Source organism: Pleurodeles waltl, chromosome 12 (assembly GCF_031143425.1).
Source record: "Pleurodeles waltl isolate 20211129_DDA chromosome 12, aPleWal1.hap1.20221129, whole genome shotgun sequence".
In the NCBI taxonomy this organism is placed as follows: domain Eukaryota; kingdom Metazoa; phylum Chordata; class Amphibia; order Caudata; family Salamandridae; genus Pleurodeles; species Pleurodeles waltl.
This window is the reverse complement of record NC_090451.1, coordinates 649,583,632-649,611,108: the sequence shown is the minus strand read 5'-3', so window position 1 is coordinate 649,611,108 and position 27,477 is coordinate 649,583,632. Positions and strand designations below refer to the sequence as shown.

Sequence of the window (27,477 nt, the reverse complement as noted above, 5' to 3'; positions counted from 1 at the left end):
GTCATGGTGGACAAATATGCTGTAATAAACCAACTTACATCAGCCAGTATTTCCTTTGTGAATTTGTGGGACGAGTAAATGCAGGCACATTCAGAGGGATGCTGGATAGAAGGGACACAGAATAGCATCGTCCTTGATGTACGTATGATTGCAGGGAGGTTCTCATGACTCTCCTCTATAGGACAAGTTTCCATGTACCGTAGTTTGGTAATATACCAGCTACACTTATTACAGCAAGTCTCTCTATAATTGCTCTTGTAATATCCTCTCCGAATATCTGAATCCAAGTTAATAATACCAGGATAGGGATAGCACCTGACGAAGATCATTGACACGTGTTCAGCTTAATTTATGTTCAAAACAAGTTGACCGTTTCAATGTGGGAATGGTTATGATTCCTAAAATCATCATTTGTTTTTAACCTTGTTAGTGGTCTCTATAATAAATGTATGACATTCACTCAGTTTTGTGTGGATTTATGCTGTTTTTGACCTCAATACATTATGTTTGTTTTATTTGTAACTTTGATACTAGGTAGGAAATCATAAGGTTACGCCAGGTGGTTGAAAGAAACGAATTGTTGGTTGTTTTACAGTTTTGGGGCAAAGCCTTGCATTTCAGTTCATCCAACTCCTCAAACCGGTGATGATGATGATGGAGGAGATAAAGTAGTGTCCTATCAAAGCCTAGGGAAAAGATGATGGAAAGAAAATTGAAAGGAATCCCAATTTGCCCTAATGATGCACGTTCTTTTCTTAGCTCTACAACTATGATTGATCAAGGGGAAAATATCTCCATTCAGACGTTTCAGTAGAAATTCAAATAGGTGATACTTTTACCAAGAGCCTTCACCCCCACCTCAGCCCCTCCTCACCATCATAGCTCCCGGCTGTATGTTTCTGCTGTGTGCTAGCCTGCAAGAAGTCGCACCGTTCAAAGGAATAACATACACACCAACCTGGGTGCTGCAAGATGAGAAACTATGCTTTACCGAAGGTGGTTGAAGACAGGAAATCTTGTTCGCCAACACTTTTCTAAATAAGTTTTACAGTGTACCGCCCCAGGAAAAAACTCAACATATAGGAAATTTTATAAAGTGTACTACTCTGACATCACAATTTTGTTGTGCAATAGCCATAAAATGTCAAAACTTGTGCTTACTTTAGAGACCTCTAGTACTCTTCCTGTTTAAATGAAATCTACCAGCCTCGTCGTTGAGTAGTGAAGTTTACTCCAAGTATATTTATATGTCTCAGGTTTGCCTTCCCTCTGATCTTCTGGTGAGTAGTGCTCTAGACAACAATTTGGTGAAAGGTTTTTCTATATAATCACAAATAGCAGAACAAAAAGGTTTGGATTTATCAATGTTTGTGCATAGGCCATTAATGGGACTAACATTAGATGGATGTGAATTGTAACTGAAACAAAGTGTCTAACCAAGGGAATTTAGAGGACCTCAAAGGAAAGCACTGGCAAAGCCAAGGTGTCTGTGTTTGTGGCGTTAATAACCTTTAGTGTGCTGGGAATATTTATATATAGTTTTGTGGTGACAGCGTTTCTGGTGTTATGTGGTGTTCATCCGGTGCTGTGAGTTGATGGTGGAGAGCTGCAGGGAGAAACAAGGTGCTGGAGTATGGAAGTTCAGTAGAGGTTGATTGTACTGTGGTAGTAATGGTTTGGTGTGGAGAGGGTAGTTAGGTTGTGAATGTCATTTTGAGGTGATTGTGGATGGTAGTTCAATGGGATTCGGAAGTGACATTCAATGGGCGGTGTTGCAGTTGAGTGGTAATGTAATTTTGTGGTAGTTGGCACTAATGTGATTTTTTTCAGTGAAAGATTATTCTAGGTGATAGTTTGGTGGTGTAGAGGTGGTAGTGGTAGGTTATGGTTGCTTTTAGGTGTAAGTGTGGTTCTTTAGTGTAAATGAGTTGCTAGGAAGCTACTGCGGCTGAAAACTTGGTTTGTACTGCTGAGTAGTAATAGTACTGTGCATAGTGGAAGGAGTGGGCTTTTTTGGGGAGTGCTGTGCTAACTGTGGTGCAGTGCTTTTGGAGTTGCAGTTGAGGTGTGGTGTGTTCATCTCTTGATTTGGAGAATTAGTAGGGTGATGTTGGTACATAGCATTTTGGTGTGGGCTGGTGAATAATCCAGTCGTGTGCAGTGGAGTGGTATTGGGTTAAGACCGTAGTGCTTAAATGGTGAGGGGTCTGGTGTGGAACTGGTGTAAAATAGTGTGTGGTGTTGGTAAGGTGCATGGGTTTAAGTGAGTTACAAGGAGGGAGTATAGGGCAGTCTTCAATACCGGTAGTGTGGTTATGGAGTGATGGCTGATAGTGTGATACTCAGGGTGCTGATTACATGCTAATAGTTAGTAGTAGTGTAATGGTGTAGATGGTAGTACACATGAACAAGTTGACTGTGCGGTACCAGAGTTAGTATTTCAGAGTGAGGTAATTCAAGTATTGTTCTGGGGTATTAGTAAGTGCTGCAAGGTGGTAGCTCAGGGGTGGGTGTTTTTACTGTGGCACTTTGAGTTAGTAATGTGATGTCAGGATACTGGTGTAGGTGGTAGTATGGTTTTCAGTCATGGTAAGCAGTTGAGACAAAGTAATGTGGTTGGATGATAGAGCAGTGGTGGGGTGGTAGTGTGGAATGTGTTATTTTGAGAATGATAACACAATAGAGGGAAGTTTTACTCTTATTTTCGGTGGCAATCGGTAATTGGGGTGGTATTGCTGGTATGCAGTGCTTGGGTGACAATGTTGTTCCGGGTGGTAATACGAAACATTTGCCTGGGGATGAAAGGCAGTTGGTTGGTGCTGAAATTGGTGGTTTGATGTTAGTAGTGGGAGTGCAGTGTGAAGGGTGTTGTGTGATTTAGAAGTACTAGAGTGGGCTGCGAGGGGGACATGTGGGGTAGGGCATGATAATGGTGGTGTAGTGTGTTATAGATGGTGGTGACAGAAGTAGTACTAATAGCTGGTTGTGATATTGATATTAATGCAATAAACATGGGTGGTGGTAAATGGTGGAAGGTGGTAATGCAGTGTTGTGAGGTAAGATGCTAATGGTGGGGGTAGTTGTTAGTGAGGTAGTTCTCTGGAGCTGGGAAGTGGTAGTACGGAGGTGGCGTAAATGAACATGGGGGAGTACAATATTAAAGTGCTGCGTGCTGGTTGGTTGGGCCAAGTGGAAGTGCGTACGGTTGTCATAGTGCTCTGTGTCATGAGGACGCCATAAACAGTCAGGCGTATCAGTCTATTTACTTCAACTGAATAAATAAAGATTACAAGTCCCAGAATGCACCACTTTATAAAAGAATATTCCAGAACTTGATGCATATTTCACCTGACAAGGAGCAATATGGCAACTCAAGCACATGGGTCCCTGCCTTGTCCATCACCCAGTCCATGGACAAGTCACAAATGAGCTGCTCCATTGCTATCAATCTCTGTGCCCTGTGCCACAGTACCAGTACACTGGACACTTTTCAGCCATTGGTTTCCGGTGCTTGGCACCAGCACTTAATTTTCAACACCAGCACTTATGACCTTGTGTCACGAGGTGATGCTCTTTGTTGTTCTCCTCGTCTTCAAATTAGACGGTTATTTATTAATTCATCATACATTAAAAATTACTAAAAGCTGCTGCCAAAGCCATTCTTACAGCTTCTGGGTCCTGAATAGTTGGAGTTGTGATGGGGAGTAGTCGTGTTGTTACTGTACCTGGCAGGACGGCAATGGACCGTGGCCTCCTGACAAGGGCCCTGGCACTTTTTAAAATGTATTTATTTATTTTTTTACAAATTAAGTACTGACTAGACATGGATTTCGCCTGTTTACTGGGGTCGGACAGAGGAACATCTAATCGCTCCAATGGGAAAGACTTATGCTGTTCATCAATGGAAACCCTACGAGGCTTCAGGGAGTTCTTCAACTTAGCTGCTTGAAAAACGAAATCTCTCACTAGCCATCCCCCAAAATATCATGCCTCCGCTTCGTTATGTTATGTCGTATTGCAAATTTGTAAATTGTGCAGTGTTCATTAAATGCTTGGCCTCTTGGCGCCGACGTGTTGCCTGCTATTGCGAGTTAAAAATGCTTTTAAACGGAGACATTTTCCCAACAATAAACACGTTTCGTGGCGGAGATGTAATTGTAAATTGTATTCATATAGCGCCTAACCCCTCTGATGAGGCGATGAGGCATTGAAGCACTTTGAGGCGAGTAGCACGCCACCCCGGAAACCAAGGTTAGACGTAAATACGCAGCAGATCAGTAACATGTGCTTCCTTTTTTTCCCTTATATGATGAGTTGTGGTGAGTTTGGGCTCTTTCGATCTCGTGCATTGTGTGCTCGATTCTTAAGCAAAGTTTCAGATATTCTACAGCTTTCCCTACGTAGCGTCGACGCCTGAGTTTGTGAGTTCAGAGACTCTCTGGGCCTACACCCACGCATACACCGGGGGCTTTTTCGCTTTCCATCAGGGCGTTGGTGGGTTTTCATTACAAGCTGCTTGAGCGAAGCGTAGCCCCTGCCTGCCCTCATTAGATGTAGGCTGGCATCCTAACAACACAAAAACTCAATCACGTACCCCATAAATATACCAAGATGACCATTTTTGGCTCAGACAAGAAAGCATTTGCTGCGGCACATGAGGATATCAGGCAGACCATGCAATGTCTGATGTGTAGCACAGAAATTGAACAGTTGCTATGGTGTCATTCCTTCCATGGGCTCACAACTCCGCCTGTCACTTCATGTTAACACAGGAAACTGTCTGCCAAGTAGTCATGCGATCCCTGCTGGGATCAGAAAGGCAATTAACCATCTAATGCGTGGTCCCCATGGAGATATGAGGACAGAACGAATGACAGAAAATGCTTCCATGATGTGGTTTCTTAACATAAATCAGGCACAGCATTTTACTGCAAAGTTATTTTTAGTATATAGTTTATATATCTGATTCTGTCCACAAATACACAAGGCACCAGCAAGCCAGGTGTATAGGGTTGCACCGCTGAGTTAATATAGTTTACGCGATAATTTGGGTAAATTTCAGCATTTCTGCTTCCCAGTGCTAAGGAGATATGCACATGCACTTGGAGACATACTTCCTTATTAATACTCATGAGGCAGGATGCGCTCTAGGAATGCTTGGAACCAATGAATGCAGAGATGGTGGCCTGCAAGGAACAGCAGACCTATTTGCAGCGCACCTGAAATGGACAGGTGTTGCAATACCAAATATGAAAGTGACACATTGTACAAGGGACATTGTCTGGGGTTGAGGGTGCATGGCCAGCATGCGGAAGTCTACTGAACTACGATTCGCTAACCCTGACACCACAGCTGCCTCCGCACAGGGAAAATTGCTTCTTGCACACGGCTCCCTCATTGCAAATGTCTTCCTCTTTACAGGGACAGCAGGCACTTGTTCAACTTTTGCACCCACAGAAGTAATCCTTTAACAATAATGCATTTCCGTTCAAAGGGGCGGAAAGTGCCCTTACTGTGCACAAAAATGACAATGGTTGACATTGCTTGTAGCGGGGCTGGGCTCGAAACCCAAAGCAGCCCTGGCAATTTTCTGGGACCAACCCCCCTTGGTGGGGTGGGCGCTTTGGGATGGGGTGGAAGTGTGACTCGCTGCTGCTTTTGTTACTGGAGGCTGATATTGCAACACCGCTGCAAAACTGGCCCCCCACCATTCCAGCCTCCCGTGAAAAAGTCCGATGCCCACTACGGCCAGTCTGGCCCTGACTAGTAGCAATAATTAGCAGTTTGCAATGTCACTTAGAGAATTTGGCTTTGGGAGGTGAAGTAGAAGTGTTTTATTGTATCCGGCTCAAACTTCCTGTGTGTTTTTTCTCTGTAGGCCCTCGCAGTGGTTTGAATAGCTTTGTCTGAATGAGAAAAACATGCCAATGTGCACCATTCAGACAGAAGGCTCACGATTTTTGGAGCCAAAAATTGATTTATTTTAGCTGCCTCCCGCCTAAGATTGCCTCTGCTTCCATAGAAGTCAATGGGGAAAATACATAAATCTGATTTGTTTTTTTAAATCTCCAATTTTTCTGTTCTAAAATGTTGGCGTGTGTGTGAAAGATGAACTGTGCAGATACTGGACAATATTTCAAACCCAATTCTTAAAGGGCCAGGACGGCCTAACAGATTCGCAATGGGGCACTCCTCACCTGAATTTTGAGATCAAGGTGTCTCATGATAATGTGAAGTCATTTACACATTGGTGCCATTTTGTCAGTAGAGATTCAATGCTTGACCTCGTTATTTTTTTTAAAACCACCCCCAGTGCACCACAAGATCCCTCATATTTCAAAATAACAAACGCCTGCTGTGTTAAATTGTGATTTGCCCGAGTAGCATAATTTCCATGCCATAAATTTTACCCATGTTATTTTTTCCTGCCACACTGTTTGAAATGAGGGTAATTGATGTATTTTTAAACAACCCTAATTTTCATTAGTTTTAACTTGTCAAATGAACAATAAATCAAATTTACCCTTTAACCTATTTTAAAGACTTGTAAACCTTTATTTTGAAGGCGATTTTACACCTACATTTGACTAATATCAATTATTGAACATTAATAAATGTTTTATAAATGCTGTCCTTAAAGATTCATATGTTATTATCAATATCACTAGTAGTAGAAGATAATTACATATCCTAAAACGTTGTCTTCAGCTCTGCTCCTTTTCTTTATGCCTGAACTAATATATACTAGTCAGACCCTTCTCCATAACACACACAAATTATCGAGACATGATTAATATCTCGGCTTGTAATCATAATTACTCACTTTTATGGCTCTGGAATGCTTGGCTTTTAGCCACCTACATGAAACGCCAAACTAGGAACCCGTAAGATTAAGGTTGCACCTAGGTCTTTGAGGCAGGTACGTTAACCCACTGAGCAATACCGCAGGCTTGCCATCACTTGTTTTGTAACAAGCACTCTTGATTCACCCTTTTCCTCTATGGTTGTTCTCTCCATCTTTTCATCCTTTCAGTAGTGTCTTCTTTCCTCCACCCCATCCTTCTCTCCACACTTTCTTTTACCCTCTCCCCCCCACCCCAGACTTCAACTGGACATCTGTGTTTCCCTCTCTCATCCCTACACCACTCCTTTGCTTTCCCTCTTGCTCAACCCCAGGAAGTGTTTGCCTTCTTTAGCCACCCCCTCCTGATGACAGCTTACTTTGGGGGGCTGCCAATACCCTTGGGTGGGAGAGCCAGAGTCTTCTTAAGGAGCCACACTCGGTTAGCGGGTCCTGTTTCGAGGCTGGCAGCAGTTAGGAGAGCACCCTCTCTTCACCCAGGTACAATATTTCTATTTTTTCGTGTTCATACCAAGGGGATCAGAAGTTGCACCTGTTTTTATTCTATTATTTATCATGTACATGATTGTGAATTGGCACAGTTTATTTTGGCGGTAAACCAAGAGGAAATCCGCCACAATAGATAGGTACCTGTTCTTCTGGCTCAGTTTTCCGTCCTTTGTTTATTAAATCGATTAAAATGGATGCCAAAGTTGAGTCTAAATTTCCTCAGAATGATATTTTATCCAGATGGTATGTTTTCTGTATAACTCTTGACACAGGATGTGGGGATCTGTCCCTGAAATTAGCAGAATTAAACTTTTCCACAGGGAGATAGAATAATTAATTGTGCCCAACGTCACATGGTTTAGTCTAGTGATGAAGCCGGGCATGAGTTCAGGTATCTTGTTGCTTCAGGCTGTAATTGAGCCAGTAGACCAGACCTAATTGAAAGTTCTTCTCAACAAACTTCTTTTATTCACATGTATATCGTTCTGTTCAAGCTTATCTTATCTGGTTTCTTTTCCATCCCTTGGTATCTCAAACATTTTACTTTACAGCTGGACTCTTTTCACTCTCCTTTGGCTTACACATTTTCTTTCAGTCGCTTCATGTCTTTCCTGTGTTTTCTCGACTTCTCGCCTGTCCCATTCTTTCTCTGTCACACCTTTTTGCCAGTTCAGTCCTCATTTCGTCCCAAAATTTCCCCAGAAAACCTTACAAGTCTGTCTTCACTAGCGATGGGGAAAGGGGTGGGTGGGGGAAGGAAGTCCATCTACTCATCATCGAGTCTAGCGATGCCATGAAAGATATTTAGGGTCTTTGTTGCAAACATAGGTCCAAATTTACTAAGATTTTGCATCTGGGTTGCTTCACTTTTGTGGCGTATTCCGGAGGCAGAACCATTTTTGCATTTACAAAGCCATGCAAAGTAAATTTGCGTGGCTCTGCGTGGTTTAGTGAATACAAAGTAACGTTACTTTGCGTCAGGTAGGCATTGCACAGATGGGGCATGAGTGCTCCTGTGCATCCACCCATCTATTCTGACACAAATCCAGAATTACAAGGACATGTAAACAAGGATTTGCACAAAGCAGTTGCCCACCTGACAGAGGCGTAACAAAAAATATCTTTATTTCTCTTCGTTCCTTCATCTTTGCATTGGCAGCACACATAGTAAGAGGAATATGCCTCTAAGGATTGTTTTTGCTTAAGAGGGTATCCCTTCCTCAATAAAAACATTCCTGCCCATGACTATGGTATCCTTGCACAATAGTTCAAGGGTGCTTACGTTGGTGCTAAGCAGCACGCAGTGCGCCGCGGCTGTGTGAGAACAGAATGCGTCACATTTCTGTTCTCTCCCTTTCACGCAACACAGTGCAGCAAGTTGCCTTGCTGCATTGCATGAAAGAAAAGTGAATCTGTCCCATAACTTCTAATGTAAATTCAAATGAAAAGCTCACATTTGAGATGAGCTGCAGTGATTATGTTTTGATGTCAGCGTTAAAAAATTGCATCAAAATAATTTTGTTCAAGTAATTAGTTTTCTTAAATATTCATGGCACAGGGCTGGTGCTAGAATCTTGAAGGGGATAAAGTGGCTGGCCAATGGACTCATGTTAAACCAAGGGTGTCCAACATAGGTCAGGGAGGCCAGATTCATGCCTATTTTTCTGGATATTCAATGGCTATGTAATTATGTTCCATTTGGATTATTTAGAACAGATTCACAAAGTCACTTAGAGTCAGATACATAAATTTACAACGTAAAGTTGCTCCAGGTATGACCGACAGCTAGCCACCAGAGTGTCTATCTGCCAGGTGTCAATGCATTGCTTAATTTGTAAAATAATACATGTGGGACCCAAAGTATTGCTTAGTACCCTTAAGCTATTGAATGTGTCCTGACAAATACCAAGGCTCCATAGTTTTGATCCCATCCCGCGGCTCTAATGTACGCTGCAAGAGTGAGCTGAAGGGGAAGGGAGTGGCTGTAAATTGATTAAAGAGGCCTTAGATGGTTTTAGGGTTTACTCTGCCTCAGTATTCTTTGCTCACACATTTGAATGCAGCAGCTGCGTGTTTCAGAGGAAGGCTTTGGGCACCAGCAAATTTTTATTTACAAATTAAGCACTGGATATACCCCACATAAGGGGTGGGTGGAGGGGGGTTGGAATACATTATTTGCCAGGGATTGTGTGAGCTCCCACGATCTTGTGAGATTCTTGTCATTTGCTAAACTCCTCTCTGACCCTTTCCCACCCGACAGTTGATCAAAAATTCACTCATGTAAAGGGATTCGGTAATTCCTCTTCCAGGCTGGAAAGGGGAACAGAACCCTCCACCACCACCAAAACACCTTGGTGGAGTGGTAACAGATGAGGTTTTTCCAGGCAGCGAAATGCTTCTTTCTCATCAGCGCTTCCTTTCGTTAGCTGTATCCTCCACACAGTTCCTTATTATGGTAAAGAGTGGAGTGGAGTCAAAAACCACTACCCAGCATTCTCAGAGGTAGCCTGGAAAGCTTTGATTGGCACATCGCTCCAGGTGTACTACTGGGAGTGTTTGAGGAAAATCGTAAATCTGCAACACAGCGCAGGAGTATATTCACTGGTTCAGATTTCCTCTATGAATTGGTCCATTTGTTTATTAATTTACCTAATATGGTAATCTGAAATCTGGCATGGATTCTGCCATATGTAACCTAATCAATATAATCTAGTGCGGAAAATATGAAGTGATGAATTACAGTGGTTCATTATCTATCAAAATAGGTTTATTTAGTCATATTACATTCGATATTTTTGAAACATGATCCGTTTTGCTGGATTGTATGTTTCTTTATGTTCTTTCAGCCTACAATAATTTACAAAAGGATATTAAAGTTTTTGAAGTTTAAAAATAAAATTTTCATTCAGGAGTGCAATATAATGGAGCATCCGTTTCAGCTTGCTTGTGGTTTAACTCCCAAATGTGCATCCCAAATGAGCTATTATGTAAATAAGCAACAGAAATTAATTTCAATGTAATAGCCCCAAAAGAGAAATGTTGGTTGACTTTGCGCCCCCGACCCCAACTTTATGTTATTTTTTATTTTTTATTTATGACATGTTCTGGAGATTAGCGAAGTTGCCAGCACTTCAAAAAATGGTGGAGAGTTCTACAAAACTTGCTTTTAAGGCAAAATTCTCCCATCGACAGCTTCTTTTGCAAGAATATCCTGCTACCAAAATTTCAACTGCAGGAAAACTGATAAACTAAGCAATTTCACCATGGTTTGGAACTCTCGAATTTGTACCTTAAACAGCTCTTTTAATTGTAACATTTTTTAAATTGTCATAGATTGCGGGAGTGTGTAGTTGCAAAGTTATTTTCGTCAAAATGTCACACTCTTAACAAAAAAACGATAAAAAGTACACAAAGTTCGACATAAGTTGGGTATAGCCCTAAAAGGCATGATTTTCACTAGAATTTTGTATGTACGTTTTATTTGCATGAGTCTCATGTGTGGAAAAGTTAAACAAGGGACGCATTGGCCTACACAGTGCTCTCAGCTTACCAGCCACTCGCAAGAGAAAGCTAGGGGAGTTTGTAGGGAAAGTGTGAAACCCTCTGAACCATGGAGAAGGCAATAACTGGGAAGTCTCAAAGACTAAACTTGAGTTAAAAAACAATCACATGCTGGTAGTAAAAACAGTCAAGCCCTTTAAATAAAATATCAATCACTTTGGTACTTAAGATAACTTCTATGTTATTTTTACATATCCATCGTAATTACTGAAAAATGTAGTTTTCTTTAGAAACATTCTGCATCTGCATAGGTACTCTAGTTTTATTTTAGTAATTGCTACCAATTAATTTAGTGCATTTTATATCCTATCGATTAAAATCCTTAAAACAGTCTTGAGTCACAGGACACACACACAAATAGCTGAATCAGAAGATATGAGTTAGTGGCTATTTTGTTGTTAATACACAAGTGTCTTCATAATCTCAGTTTCCATTCAACAATTTGGGCAAAAAATTTCACTTATCTTTACTTAAGTATGTACAATATTTAAAAAATCTTAGATATTGACTATAGATATTAGGCATTATTTAAATATCTGGAAATATAGACTTACTTATGGCAGCTAAAATGTCTTTTTTGGCAGGGTGATAACCAGGCATTATTTCTCTGCTCAAAAGTACCTGGGTGGATGAGCAGGGTGGTTCCGTAAGAAAAGGCTCCAATCACTGTAGAATATTTGTTTTTATTTGTTTTTCCTGAGAGGATCCTGCAGCACAGCATACAATTAATATTTGTATACATTTGTGGAGGTAATCAAGACTTTAAATAAAAAAGGCCTTAATATAGTGAGGACATAAAGGAAATCCGACAAAGGATGATGGGTAGGACATCCGCCCAACTTCTAGTGTCCTGGACACCTTAGTGCCAGTGAAACCAATGAGTTTCCAAAAGTGATTCCTCAGCTGACATAGCCCTGGGTACCACTTTACTTGCAGCCCATGCACCACAGGACACTGCCTTTCCAGTTGTTTTTTGGGTTGACGAACAACATCACTAGTACGAAGGTCGGGGTTATAGAACTGAGCTGCCAAATAAAGGAAGAAAACTCCATTTGCAGAAGGGACATTGCATGCTTGATTTTTCAAACCAGCTTCCAGCTTTCAAGGAGTTTGTTCGTGAAAATAAAACATTTTGTGGGTGAGCTGTTGTGGGTCTGGCAGATGCAAGCCTCAGGCATACTAGCTGTTTGGCAGCCCATCGGTCAAGCGTTTAATGACCAACTAATTCATAATAGGACTATGTAATGATCCCATGAACTACACAGTAAGTAAATAAATTGTGTGAACTACCTCATAGATATTATGTATTTTTAGCATGCCATTTTAGGTCCCATTCCGCGTGTCCTCTAATTCTGTTGGGCCAACAACAAGAGTTACCAGACATAGATGGATTATGAGGGCCAGCATCTCTGTAGGTTACTACCTCCAAGGAGAATTGAAGCGTTACTCTTGGAACCAGCAGCGGTATTCCACATTCCCTACTCCTCATTCAGAGATCATCCAAGATTACACCTCATATAAGGCCCCAAAGCCACCCAAAGTTACTGATGCCCTTGATATTGGTGTCTGGGGGGGGGGGGGGGGGGGGTTAAGTTGTGTTGTGAGATTGTATGGGCCTGATATCAAGCACTCACAGTGACGCCATTTTATCCCTTACTGTGCATGCTAGTAGTATAAGTGTACTCTGCAAATGCAAAAGAGATTCTGTGATCTCAAGTTTCATTATAGTTTACAGCTAATTACATTCCAGTTAATGTGCTTGGGCACATTCGGGAAAACCCTATTAATTGATGGTTTTCTTAGCAAAATAACGTTACTGTGTTTTTTAGGGGACCTTGTTCTGTTTAGTCTTCTTTCAGGAGCTTGGTTTGCTAGCAGACAGTAGCTGAACCCAAGTTTGCATGAAATGGGTCACAAAGTGAGCTATCTTTTTGTCTTCTAAATTAACTGCTCATCCTATCATCTACCTGGTATCTGACTCCATCACATGGTACATGTTACCTTTCAGTTACTTTACGCTTCAAAGTTACTAAATGTATTTAGGTGCTTCTTTACACTTAGTATATAACTATTACAGATTTTTACCAGGGAATTATATTTTAACCCAGCAATTTGTTTTAGTTAATGTACCTGTGCAAAGGCTTGCATGCAATCTACTCATCACCATTTTCAGTCTGAATAGTGCCATCTCTCAATTTTATCTCTCTGAACTGGCCAAAAATAGTACTATTGCTAACAAGCAATGGCAGAGGCAATAGGTCTAGATTTTTGTTAGTGGAAGTGTTTGGTTACAGTTGGATAATTTTGGGTGGATTGTCCCAGAGGTCCTAAAAATAAACAAAAACACCACAAAGAAGCTGAGATGGAGCCCAGCTATAGTGAACTAATTAATGCTAATATTTTCTTTGTTTGTGTCCCTAAACCTAATATCAGCACTCTAATGTGTGCACTGAGGGCAGATTTTCATGATACCCCTGTATTTTGTGCAAAGCCACTTGCCTCACATATGTCCTATGCAGTTAAATGCATTCAATGTATTTAAAGCTAGTATTGATTGATACCTATTTGACAATATAGAAATCCTACCCTATATGTTATCTGTGGTGCCTGTGCTCACATCCTGACTGCAGACTATGAAGTGTAACAAAGGAAAAAAAATAAGACTGCAGCCTATTCATCTGCGGACACAGGATCTAGAAACAACATCTCTGCAGCCATCAGGACTGGCCAATGCTACTTCAGTTTAGGAAAAAGTTGAAGACACATCTGTAGAGGGCGCTACAATACAACACAGTAACAAAAACACCATTAACCAGCTATCCCTCCCATCGCTTCTTCACTTTTTGCTTGTCTTTGTCCATGTACAGCGTTCTGCAGCCTTTTGGCTAGGTTTGCACTGAACAAATACCACATACAATGCAATACAATTTTTACAAAGGTTTCTGGTTTACTGGCTTTCCAAAAGTGACCTCGTTCTATACAAACACTTTTTTAACTCACAGTTTGAGTTTATTTCCCTGACTCATCCATGACAAAAGACCTGATTCACCCCAGAGACTCTTGTCTTTTTTAAGCCAAAAATAGCTTTATTTTAGCTGTCTCTGTCTCCTGTCTGAAATTGCCTCTACTTCAGTAGAACTCAATGTGGGAAATACATTCTCCTGATTATGTTTTTAAATCTCCCAAATTCCTCTTCTAAAAAGTTATTTCATTAGTTAATCTCAAGTCATCCTTTACAACTCTGCAAAGGGATTAAATATCCTGTGTTCTTTTTATCCTAGAAAAAATTTAAACATGAATAAACTACATTATTTGCTGCTCCTCATATCAACACTTCAGGGACTGGGACTTTGCGGTAAGAATGAAACAATACATTTAAATCTAATGTGACATATGTATTAGTTATGTATTTTTTTTGATCAGTGCAATGTATTTATAGTTCCCCAGGGTATGTGGGCTTTGTGTATCTTTTTTTGGTGACTGACATTTCCTCGTCTGCCCTGCAGCATCTAATTAAACAGTGATGCACTTGGAGGGGGCAAAATGCCTGTGGATAGCGTGTGAAGGGGAGTGGTGGTACGGCGGGGCACCCTCGTAAAAACAAACAAAAACAGCATCACCAGGGTGCAAACATTAACGCTGAGAATGTGTATATGTATGTGCAATGGTGAAATGTCCGCAAATCATTCGAGAGCATCTTATACATTTCAGAGGTACCCAAAATGCAAAGTCTTTGAATCAAGATCAATTTCCCTTGATCATAATGCTGACTGCAATGGTAAGTACAATGAATGACATCAACATAAGAGTGCTGATGTCACAGTAAAATCCAATGCATCTAGTGTGTTTCAAGTTAGAGTGGAAGTTTGTTCAGAGCAGTGGAGATGGCCGTGTTCAACAAAAGACACTTGGGGTTGAGGAGTCAAGGCCTAGTACTCTACGTGATGTATTGAATGAGAGCACAGTGATTTCCGGTCAAAGTTCTACTATGCGAAGGAGCAACATAACGGGATCACAAAGGGCGGGATCACTGATCGTTCACAGCAATTTTGTAATGTCGGTGGGAAGAAACATTCATCCAACATGGTATAGTCAGAGATAGTAAGCCAGTCCCCAAGCCTGGCTATTAAAGACAATTTTCTATCAAATGAAATCAAGATCTCTTTTTATTTTTAACATCTCCTTCTGTTGTAGGCAATAATGCACGCTGAACAGTAGTATGTGATTGTGTAAGAAGGGCACTTATTCATCCTGAGCTAAAGGATGTCATTGTGTGAGAAGGGCAATTACTCCTACTTTGCAGAAGGATATCTTGTGTAAGAAATAGATTTATTTCTACCGAACTGGAGTATGCCATTGTGTAAGGAGAGCAATGGTCCACCTTCATCAGTAGGAAGTCATTGTATAGAAAGGCAGTTATCGGCCTTAAGCAGTAGGATGTGCAGATTTATGAATTAGTTACACAAACTGAAGAACTAAATAAGGACCACAAGCAAATTCCTCTTTTTGGACACTCCGAATTGAGGTCTTCCATTAGGCGAAGGTCTGCCATCTAAGAGGAAAATTCTATTCACCAGCGGACATCCTGCAGTTATCAGCCTCCTGGCTCTTAAAAGCCTTGATATACCCAAAGGCCCAGATCACATGAAAGTGGATTCCCACCAGTATGAGGTCTTTAGGGCAAATCAGAAACCGGCTCAGAAGATGTTCCAGAGCCTATCTGATGAGTAATATACTCAGTAAAAGTACTTGCAAAGTATCAGATACTGTTTGGTCAACATTTCTAAATCCTTTAAAACTATTTTAGACACTTTCCATTCCATCTCTTTTAAAACCCCTAAATCATGCCCCGTCCCATCATTCATTCAAGTGGTAAAAAAGATTTCGGGTGTCACTTACGAAGGCCAGTTTGAAGCACTGAGAGATAAAATGATTTACCTAGATTCACAATTATTGGTCCTGTGTCACAGCCAGTAATAGAAATTATGCAGCAGATTCACAAAAACGTTTATAACTGCTCAAGTAATACCACATGAGTATTTCTGTATACTGTTTATGTACTTTTCCGCGCCTTTGTAAATCGGTCCTGCAATGTCTCCCTGAGTAAAAGTGCAAGGAGCGCACAGTCAGTTCCTGTCAATGACTTAAAAGCTTGATGGACAGCTTCGTCAAATATGATGCCTGGCAGTCAAACTTTTAACTTAGTTTTTAGTTCTTCAAAAACAAAATCCCAAAGCAAAATTTTGTTTTTGAAAAAACAAAAGCTAATGACCCCAACAAAATTGGTGTTTTTTTCCCCATAATATGGGGGTCAGTGAAACATTTTTATTGTCCCTTACCAAGAGTTTTTTCAGAGTGGTAAGAGATAGTAAAAACTGGCCATTCGACTGCCCCCTCTAAATTGAGTATGGGCAAATATCTGTCAGGCCATCGGAGAGTATGTCTCTGACTGCAAATGAGGTGAGCGGAGCTTGAATGTGGTGTAGAAGGTACTCTGTCGCAGTTGCAATGTCATAACATTCTCGCCAAACTCTAAATCAGCCCAACTGTGCTTAAATTTTAGCAATCCAGCTGCAAAACTGCTGGTGTGTCAGCAGACATCATTTCTGCCACAGCATTCCACTTCTGCCACAGCATTCACTACGAACCTTTTTATTCTGAAACTGTTTCTGCAGCCATAACAGAAGTTGCAGCAGCAAACAATAGATATTGACAAGTCGCCTGAAGGACAGAAGACTTGTTTTGTTTTCCAAAAACAACCCCCCAAAGACATTTGTCTTTGGAAACTATAGAAACAATGCTTCTCGCTGCTGGAGAGTTTTGCTGTGGCACTCAGGGCATTTTCAGTCTTTTCCTGCATTGACCTCCATGCAATATCTGGTTGTCAGGGACAGGAGAAACGCAGTAAGAATGGCATTGGTGGGGTTGCTCTAAATAGGGGGGCCCCTCTGACACATTCTCCGTGGTGGTTGTGAGGAGACAGGGTTGACTGTGGCATCAACAGCAGAAACATAGCTTTCTCTCCCTTTCTAGACCTGGACAAAATTTGCATAATTTCCTTTTGTGGAAATTATGCAAAATGGACAACAAATTATGCAATATGCTGGCCCGTATTTTCCACTATTGGTTAAATGCCAAATGCAGATTCCTGATCATTTTTTGGATTAAAGTACTCATTTCAAGGATGTTATTTCATAATCTGAGGCAGTTTGTTTTACAATCGTACGGTCAAAATGATGGAAATTACTGAGATTGTTTTAGCATAAACAGCATTTTGCCAGAGACTCCTTTACATGAGATCATAGAAGCGGCGATTAGGCAGATGGAACATTCATAATATCTTAACAGATACCCCATTACACCCTAACTATAAATGACCCACAATCATGGGGACTGAAATTTCCAAAATGTAGGAATAGTGTTGTTATTTTAGAACATGAAAAGGTGTCTTGCCTACAAACAGGCATAGAAAGATGTTGGTTGGTATGTCGTTCTTATTTATCAGTCTAAATATGTTGGTGTTTTAAGCAGCTATCCAAATTCCAGATCATTGATACAGCATGAAGTCTTAGGGCTTTCCTTAGAATATAATGGGATTTATATTTCGGCGGATGGGATAGCCGGCACCTTTGTGCTGGAGTAATCCGTCCACCGAGTTCCAAGTCAGGCCCTTAATTTAAAGCAAGATGAATTCCAAGTAGACTTGAAATTAATCGCCGTTTCCCTCACCAGCACCAGATACGAACTCCTTGAAGAAGGTGGTGAGCTTTGACATAGTAGCAAGTTGGAAGGATGAAGAGCCCCCTCCCTGCAGTCCTCCAAACCTATGCAGCAGCTGCCGAGAAATCAAAGAGAAGAACAAGGATCCCAAAGGTAACTTTGTAGAAAAAGAAATGTTTGCAAAACTGTTGCTTGTAAGTCTCTCAGATGAAACATTGATTCCTCTTTGTGAGATCCATTGTAGAGTGATGTCATGTTCATGTCACTAGCAGGGTCCCAAAATATGTTATTTTCCTCAGCAGCTAGGCTAGTGTTCTGTCTTTCTGGATTCATTCTCCTAATTTGTCCGACCAGTGACTTTACCAACTAATTAGGCCAAGTGTTCAATAAATACTGGAAAACATAAGTTAGTTTAACAGGCTTTTCTATATGAAAGTGTGTAGAGCTATTAATCAGGTAAAAAGAAAAAGTTCTGTCACCATGTCCCTGTGACCTAGATCTCACTTGCATGGTTGATCTAATCTGAAACTCGAAATAATTGCCACATTGTGATCCAGAAAGTTTATCAGTTTCCCACTTCTTCACTTGTAATTGTAAGATTGATGTCCTTGTCCCAGTCACTCTAGAAATGTTGTATTAGTGTATCTATCTATCTATCTATCTATCTATCTATCTATCTATATAGGAGGCTGCCTATTTAGGATGCAAGCATTCGGTTCCTCATTTGGGTGTGCTGTTTGTGCTCTTTATGCATCCTCCCTGTATCTTTGCCTGTGCCACATCACCTGATAACAGGTCAGGTAGGTGCAGGTGGGGAAATAACAAAATTAGATAGGAGATACAGAGAACAATTTGTTGGTGATAAGGCTACAGCAATTAGCACTACTTGAGATACTGCATTTGTGTGTTTTTGATATTTCTTAAACCTTTCACTAATATTTGCCAGAAAGGTATGTTTTAATTTTGCTGTTGTAATTGTAATAATTCATTTTTCATTCTCATCACTTAATATTAAATTATACTGTAACCAGAATGCTTTAATTCTGAGTTACAAAATATGCTTTATGGTTTACCCTAACTTAAGTCAGCTTTGCCTTTCTGGTTTAAGACATTGTTAACCCTGATTCCTTTGTCTTACAGACTGAATTATGCAATTGAAACAATTCAGTAAATCAAGCTCAGTTTTTTTTTTTACTTCACACAGTCTTAAGGCTGCCTTACCTGGTTTAAGACAATCTTAGACAACTTTTTCCTGGTGTAATTAAGTCCCACAACTGTCTGAAATCAGATGACTACTTTAGCCTGAACCTATGGTCAAGGCAACAAGGATCATAGTGTTTCTAGCTTTCACAGACCTTGTTTCAACATATGCCTCAGACCTATTTGCATTCCATTTTATCTTCAGGAGATGGAATCTACACACTCATGACTGAGACTGGAGAAGTGTACCAGACCTTCTGCGACATGACCACCGACGGAGGCGGATGGACCTTGGTGGCCAGCATCCATGAAAACAACATGTTTGGAAAATGCACTACAGGGGACCGCTGGTCCAGCCAACAGGGGAACAATCCAAACTTCCTGGAAGGAGACGGAAACTGGGCAAATTATGCCACATTCGGGTCTGCTGCAGGAGCTACCAGTGATGACTACAAGGTGAGAGATGCAGCAAGCGTTTGTGACGAACAGTAGTGCGAATAGATACGTTTTAGAAAGCAAGTTTAGAAGAAAACCATTTACCCACGTCTATGGGTTTGCATATGAATCTTATTAAATTAACCAAACTTGAAAGGCTTTCTTGGCCTTGCCGGGATTCAAACTTTTTACCTGGTGCTTAACTTATTACTATTGTGTTCCATTAAAGCTGATAAAAGTATCATCTTTATCGACATTGCTTAGAAATTATTCTATTTATTACAAAACCTGTTCACCATCTTGATGGCTAGAATCATCATGAGAGAGTGGATCACGGTGTTAGAAATGTCCCTTCTGCATGTTTTTACATTTAGTTTACAGATCACAGATTGTGAAAGATGTCTCATTGATTACACATTCATGTTTGCAACTGTCCTCATTTTGCCCTGAATCATTGAATATTAGTTGATTTAGAAGAATTTATAGACTAAAAGCATGATGAAATGATCATAAAATAATCCAACGGAGGGAGTATATTTGAAATCAAATCAAATCATTAGCATTTATAAAGCGCGCTACTCACCCGTGCGGGTCTCAAGGCGCTAGGGACAAAGGGGGTGGTTATCGCTGCTCGAACAGCCAGGTCTTTAGGAGTCTCCGGAAAGCGGAGTGGTCCTGGGTGGTCCTGAGGCTGGTGGGGAGGGAGTTCCAGGTCTTGGCCGCCAGGAAGGAGAAAGATCTCCCACCCGCCGTGGAGCGTCGGATGCGAGGGACGGCGGCGAGTGCGAGGCCAGAGGAGCGGAGGGGGCGGGTGGGGACGTAGAAGTTGAGGCGTCTGTTGAGGTATTCCGGTCCCTTGTCGTGGAGGGCTTTGTGTGCGTGGGTGAGAAGTCGGAAGGTGATCCTTTTGCTGACTGGGAGCCAATGCAGGTGTCTCAGGTGTGCGGAGATGTGGCTGTTGCGGGGTACGTCGAGGATGAGGCGGGCTGAGGCGTTTTCTTTTGAAAGAAAGTGGGTTGACAAAAGCCAGCAGCAGAATTGATAAGAGTGGCCAATCATCCCAGATTTGCTGGGAAAGTCTTGTTTTTTGTATAATTTGTCCCCACAGATTTCTCTCATTGCAGCACTTGCCCCGGTTTTAGAGAGCATTGGTTAACACAGAGGAAGGCAAGGTTTTATGCGTTCCAATACATGATTATTTACACACCTTTTTTAGAAATCAGTTGAATTAACACAGATGATAATCTGTTTAAAATTAGCATATCATTTATTTCCCCTAGTGCCTCATTTTCCGTGTTTTCTGTGCTGGTGAGCACTGTTTTTGAAGACATTTGGTGATGTGAATTTGTATCCATACTTTTATGTTTGTGAAGTGTCCTGATATTTAGGTTTCAAATCTGAACACCCTAGTAATTGAGTATATATTTGGTCGAGAAGCAAACACTAGAAAGAACAGTCAGTTGTATTTCAGAGTGAGTCTTGTCTAGCTGCAAGAAGGTAGGAATTCATCATGCTTACATATCTTGGATTCTGAAGTAAGCACACAGTTGTAAGTCATGTGACCAGGCAGCAATAAAGATATTGATGGAAGCTTAGGTGAGAACTGCAGTATCCAAGTTGCATACTAACATCTAAGACACTGAGTATTACTCATGTATATTGGTCTGGTTACGGCTTATCAAATCGCAGCTCACCAATCTTCCAGGCCTGTTTGCACAAGGTTAAAGGTAAGCTGCATAGAGGAAGACTACTAGAAAGGACATGCACGCTATCTTGTATATACTCACCCGCATAGATCATGAAAGTCAATACTTAGGCTGCAATATTTTTATAGCACATTATTTAAGTATGATAATCCAGTAGTTTAGTAGTCTACCAACTAAAATAGTGGGTTGATTGCAATACGGTCCCAGAATAATGTAAGAATTACATTGTCAGAGCTCTGTATCAGAATCAGTGCTTCATTTGTGCTGGTGTTAGCCAGTGCTCAGCACCAGCACCTATTTCTTAACTGCTGCACACATTTATAACAGTCCACCACATGTTGGTGTTAACAATTCAACATACATTCAAAACAAATATGACCAGTCTGCCCAGGCCATTGTCACAGCGTTGGGTGACCTGGGATGGGCCAAATTGTCACATTTGTGAGAGTGATGTTTCCAAGGTAACATTGGCGCTAGCATTTGGCAGCACTGGCGTAAGCTGAAGTGACTTCCTAACAAATATTGGGCCCTAACGCTTATTTTCTTTTTTACAAATTAAGCGCTGATCAAGGTTAGTAATTTCCTCATTTATTTTTGTCCTATTGGTTGGAACAGAATACTACAGTGATAGGTCTGTACTATGAGACACAGAAGATCCCAGATCACACAATATATACATCCAATCATTGGCAGATTTAGACAAAGTTTTGCTCATCTTTTTCAATGGGATCTGTTTGTCTGAAAATATTCACAAACTAACTGTCGGAAAAAAAAGACTAAAAAGTATTCACCACAGTTCAATACAATTTTTTTTTTTACAGAACCCTGGATATTATGACATATATGCAAAAGACTTGTCTCTTTGGCATGTGCCCAACAAGACACCTCTGACCACCTGGAGAAATTCATCCCTTTTGAGGTATCACACGAAGGCTGGATTCCTTCCAGTGCTGGGAGGCAATCTCTTTCGACTTTACAAGGTAACGGAGACCCTAAAACTGCAACATGTATCAAATTTAATGGATCTGAGTGACATTCTTTTTTAAATTTTATATGTAAATTCTCTGCTCTAGAAATATCCAGTGAGATATAATGCAGGGGTCTGCCCAATAAATAATGGCCCAGCGATACCAGTGGTCTATGACTTCGGCACTGCTGAGAAAACTGCCAGTTACTATTCTCCATTTTCTAAAGGTAAGTGTTTGAAATACATTAGTACTATCATAAGTTTAAAATGTTATCATTTAAGACAGCAATCTTTGCATGTTATTTTAATGCCTATGTTCCAAAAACATGTTTGCCCAAATAAGTTCTAAATGTAGGTGAGTTACACATAAAAAGGCTGTGCATTGTTTTAATATCTAGGATTCAAACTTCTTGTGGATATCTTGAATTTGCTTGGGTTTGCCAGTGATATATGTGCAAAGCACTATACGTTATAGTTCTGCACTCAGATTCTATCAACACATTATACAACCAAAAGAAGAGTGACAGTTGTGTTACGTCAACATATTAAGGTGAGCAATATCGACCTAGACACATAATAACTCAAAATGTAGACTAACATATCATCAAGACAAGCATATAGGAGGAAGAATAGATGTATTATTATTTAACTCTACACCCCTTTGATTTCTTATTTGGGCCTCAACCTATTTTCCCTCTCCACATATATTCCATTGGAAAAATCACATGAATAGAGAGAACCACAATTATTTCATCCATTGATTTAGTTTTTTCTCTAGTTCAGATTCAAGAAAGAAGGGACAGAACAACTCTCCAGACTTTATCAACTTTTCCATGAACTTTTTATTTAGCTATATTGTTAACCTCCAGAAAATGTTCTGCAAATGTCCATTGTTGTCTACAAATTTTTTCAAAATGCAAACTCTTGAATCATATATGGTTTTTGAGAAAGGGACCGAGTTCTCAATAACATGTATTTTTTCTTAATATTATCTCTTTGCACCACAAAGGCACTTTTTAAACTTTTCCAATTTTTTAACAGATGAAACTGTTCCTGGTTATGTACAGTTCCGGGTGATCAATCATGAGAGAGCGGTGAATGCGCTCTGCGCTGGAGTAAGAGTTACCGGCTGCAATTCTGAACACGTAAGTGCTATTACGTGGAATGAATATATAATTATGTTAAGGAAGTACCTACTTTGACATTGAGAAACATTTGTCTATATGGGAAATGCTACAGCTAAAAAAAAAATTCAATCATTGAAAGGCAGCAGTTGGTTGATGGTCTTTGAAAATGATAGGATGTAACACATTTAGTTAATTTCAAGGAGCAAGTGAGTTTGAGCGGGGCACTCCCCCATGAAAACAAAATTTGATAACATTTTTTGTCAAGTAATACATTTTACAGCTCATTTTGTACACACATTTTCTCTGGACTTTTCATGTACCGTCTGGCTCTTTTAACCTGCACTAGAACAGCACTGAAGTAAGAAACTGATGATGGAGCCTGTGCTGTGCATACATATGTGCAGGCCACAGGTATGAAGACATTTTCCCATAAATACACTAGGCCTGGGGACATTTGCAATTATGCCAGAGTAATTGGAGTAATTTTGATAATTCGGTATTACTATTTGATGAAGAATTACAATAATAATGTGATTACACCTGTGTAATTAAAAATAATTTGGGAGACAGAACAATTTACAGCAAGAAAACATGTAGCAAACGCGAGCAGTTGCTCAAGCTACTGTTTATGTTCTGTAACATTTAGGACTATTTCTTGGCGCAAAATGTAACCTTGCATCCATTTTGGACACAATACTAAATGTAGAATTTATTTTCTTGCATAATTCCTTGTAATCTTGTGGAATTTTGCAGTAAATTGGTGTAATCTTGCTGAATTTATGGATAATTACGTGTGATCATGTTCTGAGGAATTACATGAGTTATGCCCACCCCTAATAAAAACCTTGGATCCATCTGCTCCGTAGACTTTCTGCGGTTTTAATGCACAGTCGACAGCCTTCATTCTGTAGATTCAAGGCTGTCACAAGGGGAGGGCAAGGCCCATACTGCTTGGGGCCCCTGCGCTCCTATGCAACTACTTATGTAACGAAAAAACAACCAGTTCTGTTCCTACTTAAACCATTTAAAGCAGAAACACCACTAAATGATGTCAAATGCTGTGTTTTCCATTTCCAGGGCATACGATATTCCTTAATTATGAACTACACCTCGGAATGGAATTCAATAAGTGCCTCCCATATATCTTGGCCTCAGCCCACACATAAGCTTCGGACACACCTGTGTAGATCAGACGCTTTCATTTCAACCCAACTTGTCCCAAGGTGTGGTTGATGAGGAGCTGAACTTACCCTGTGAGGAGCTGGGAAAAGGTGGATTTGCCGGCTGAATGGCAAGAATCCCCGAGTTACCTTTATGAATGACACTCCTACACTGGGGCGTAGCTTGGTCAGTATGATTGGGGGGGGGGGGGGGGGGGGGGGAAATCTTAGCTTCAGATTTCCCAACAATCATGCTGGCACATGATATTAAAATACATTATTTCAACAAGCAAGACGCATGAGAAGGGCTTACGAAGCAGTGGAAAGAGAGAGGAATGAGGATTGGTAGGTGTACTAAGCGAGAGAAAGCGCATTATTTTGTGAAATAAGTAACATTTTTTAAGTCTCTCCAAACAGAGAGGGAGAGTGTGTGTGTGTGTGTGTGTGTGTGTGTTTGTCTGTGTGTGTGTGTGTGTGTGTGTGTGTGTTTTTTTGTCTGTGTGTTTAAAAATTCCTGGTGAAATCCGACAGACACCTCTCCATACCAGACTGAAAGCACATGCACCCAACTATTTATCAGAAAATACATTTATTAGGGTGGTGTAACACCCCCCCCCCCCCCCCCCCCCACACACACACACACACACACACACACAAACTGTGCCCCTACATATCCTCAGAGAAGGAGGTCCTGAGGCCTGGCAGGCCTCAGGCTGTAATTACACCAGTCCTAGACATTCTCTCTGATGCCTGATGCATAAGATTGTTCAGTCAGCAGCCCTCAAAACAATGTTTCCCCAAGTTCAGCATTTCTTCAGCCTTTCCAAATCTGAAATACTTGAGAAATCTTGTACTTTCTCTTGGCCACACTGGCTTTGTTTGCTGTTTGTTAAAACTTGAAAAAAACGCTGTACAAGGCATCTCTTCATACTTGCAGACCAAGTGCACTTTTGAATTCAAGAGCACTTGAATTTGAAAGCGTTTGCATTATACAGGAGGGCTGAAAGACTATTTTTGTTTTTTACCAAAAGTATTGGAACTGTGTTTTTACGTGCAAAATGGATGGCGGAGATATGTTCTGTAGGTTTTGGCATGAATGAAGGGTGTTGCTAAACAGTGCAAAATTCCTTGTAACTTTTTTTTTGGCCTTTCACCCACAAGCAACAGAATATGAAGTATTTAGTCCAACTGTGCACTTAATTGTTAGTCAAACCTGTTTTGTTTGATTTGCAGAACTTAGATTTGTGATGCTTAAATACACCCGAAAATGTGAGAAATTAGCTAATTTTAATCACTGGCCACAAAATACTTCACGTAGTTGGTGTATCGCTCGGAGGGAGCCATCTTACTAGAAATTAGATCATGTTTCATACATGCTACAACAGATCTCTGGAGCAGGCGCATTAGCTCACTGCGCTATCTCACTATAATTCGAAAGGTAGCCTATCGTAGAAAATAGGCGTGTCCCTAGAAGCGTCTACTAGCCTCATATGTTTTTGTCTTTAGCATGAGGTTTGAAGACATTTTGCGATTACTGCACAATACTGGTACTAATACTAACGTGCAAAGATGTTCTAGCTGCATCTTTAAGGTCTGGCGATCACCTTCTCTAATTTTCCCTTTTTCAGCACTGCCTTGGAGGAGGAGGCTATTTTCCCGAAGGACACCCTAAGCAGTGCGGAGACTTCTCGGCCCTGGACTGGAACGGCTACGGGTCCCATGAAGGAGCGAGCGCTAGCAAAGACTTTATAGAATCCGCCGTGCTGCTCTTCTACCGCTAAGCCTCCGGTTGGCACTGTTGTACCACAAATATCTCACCGCTCACACTTTCTCCCCCATTCATGATAAAAATCGAGTACAACAGAAAAAAGTGGTTTGTGACAATGTTAGGGGCGGCCGGCCGGGTTTGAAGTCCAGAAATTGTCGTTATCTTGTGTATCGTTGTGAATGTTATTGAAGCAAGTACCCCTGGCTGCTAAGCGGCCCTGGCCAATGTGTGACTAGGTAGGTCAGTCACATTTTTTCCTTACAATTCCGGGACTCGTGGTCCCGGTTTAATCCTAGGTACCCTAAGACTACGAGCTGGAGAATTCTAATTAAAAACAGGATTTGTCTAACTAGTCAGGCATGCGGTGCTTAATTTGAGCCACTGGGTCCAGTGCGAGGCACCACTTATTTTTGAGGACTTCCACTTATTTTTCTGCCTCAAGCATTTACTGTGAGCAAAAGGCACATGTGGGAAAGACAGAGGAAGATAAAAACGGAATAGGGTCACAAAGGGCGACAGCAGAAAGCTGCAAGAGTGAGCTGAAGGGTGAGGGAGTGGCAGTGAATGGATTGAAAAGGCCCGAGATTGCTTCAGGATTACGCTGCCTCAGTATTCTGTGCTCGCACATTTAATTGCAGCAGCCACATGTTTAAAAGTAGAACTTTGGGCACCTTCACGTTTTTATTTACAAATTAGGCACTGCACGCATAGACCTGGGAAACTTGGCAGCTATGGTGGGATGAGGCCATTTTAGTTAGATGTACATGCCTGATGGGTGGCCAGACAAGAAATGTTGAATTGCCTTTAATTAAACACTGTCTAGAACAGACCTGTACCTTTAGTACCATTTTACAACAGTTACCAAGAATTACTTCTTCATTAGGTGATTCCCTTGTTATTAACCTCGTGGACCTTTCTGCATTGTATTGCTACGCCATCGATTAAAGCTTTTTACGATTTTGTTGTAGTGGGGCTCTCTGGTGTCTTTTTGGTTGGTTGTAGTCTGCATTTACTTAACTTGTTCATTCACAAAGTGTCAATTGGCCTGCACTGCCACCGTGTGGTGAAGTGACAGACGTACACCAAAGCGTGAATAAAGTCACAACACACTTTGCTCGCCTCAGGATTGTTTTTGTACACTAGCACAATATCAGAGGAGATTGTCTCATCTGATATGATTTTATTTTGTTGTTTCCAGTAGTTCTGGAAGTCTCACAGTTGTCTTCGCAACAAACCTGTACTTCCACCAACAAACTTATTAATTTATTCAGTGGGTTGATATACCGCCTACATTGCTGGAGGGATCAGACTGCTTTACAGAAAGAAAAAAATCAACAGTATTCTATGCATGTAGGGCATAAAAAGCAGAATAATATGGATTAAAAAGGGATTATTGAGTGTGTTATTTATAATTATATACACACATTTAAGCACGTTTTTTCTGGACCTACGGCAGTGTTAAGACACTCTCAAACCAGGGAG

At 40.8% G+C, this 27,477-nt stretch overlaps 2 protein-coding genes across 2 annotated transcripts in view; one reads left to right on the top strand and one right to left on the bottom strand.

The window, feature by feature from the left end:
- LOC138268530 (uncharacterized) overlaps positions 1 to 27,477 on the bottom strand; it is a 237,413-nt gene that overhangs the window by 74,260 nt on the left and 135,676 nt on the right. The window lies entirely within an intron of this gene.
- On the top strand, positions 7,290 to 26,962 carry LOC138268529 (intelectin-1-like). The gene is made up of 8 exons (XM_069218252.1): positions 7,290 to 7,342; positions 14,194 to 14,267; positions 17,645 to 17,785; positions 19,038 to 19,288; positions 21,795 to 21,953; positions 22,047 to 22,167; positions 22,982 to 23,085; positions 25,856 to 26,962. The coding sequence occupies exons 2-8, from the start codon at positions 14,207 to 14,209 to the stop codon at positions 26,006 to 26,008; spliced, it is 990 nt and encodes a 329-aa protein (XP_069074353.1). The 5' UTR covers positions 7,290 to 7,342; positions 14,194 to 14,206; the 3' UTR covers positions 26,009 to 26,962.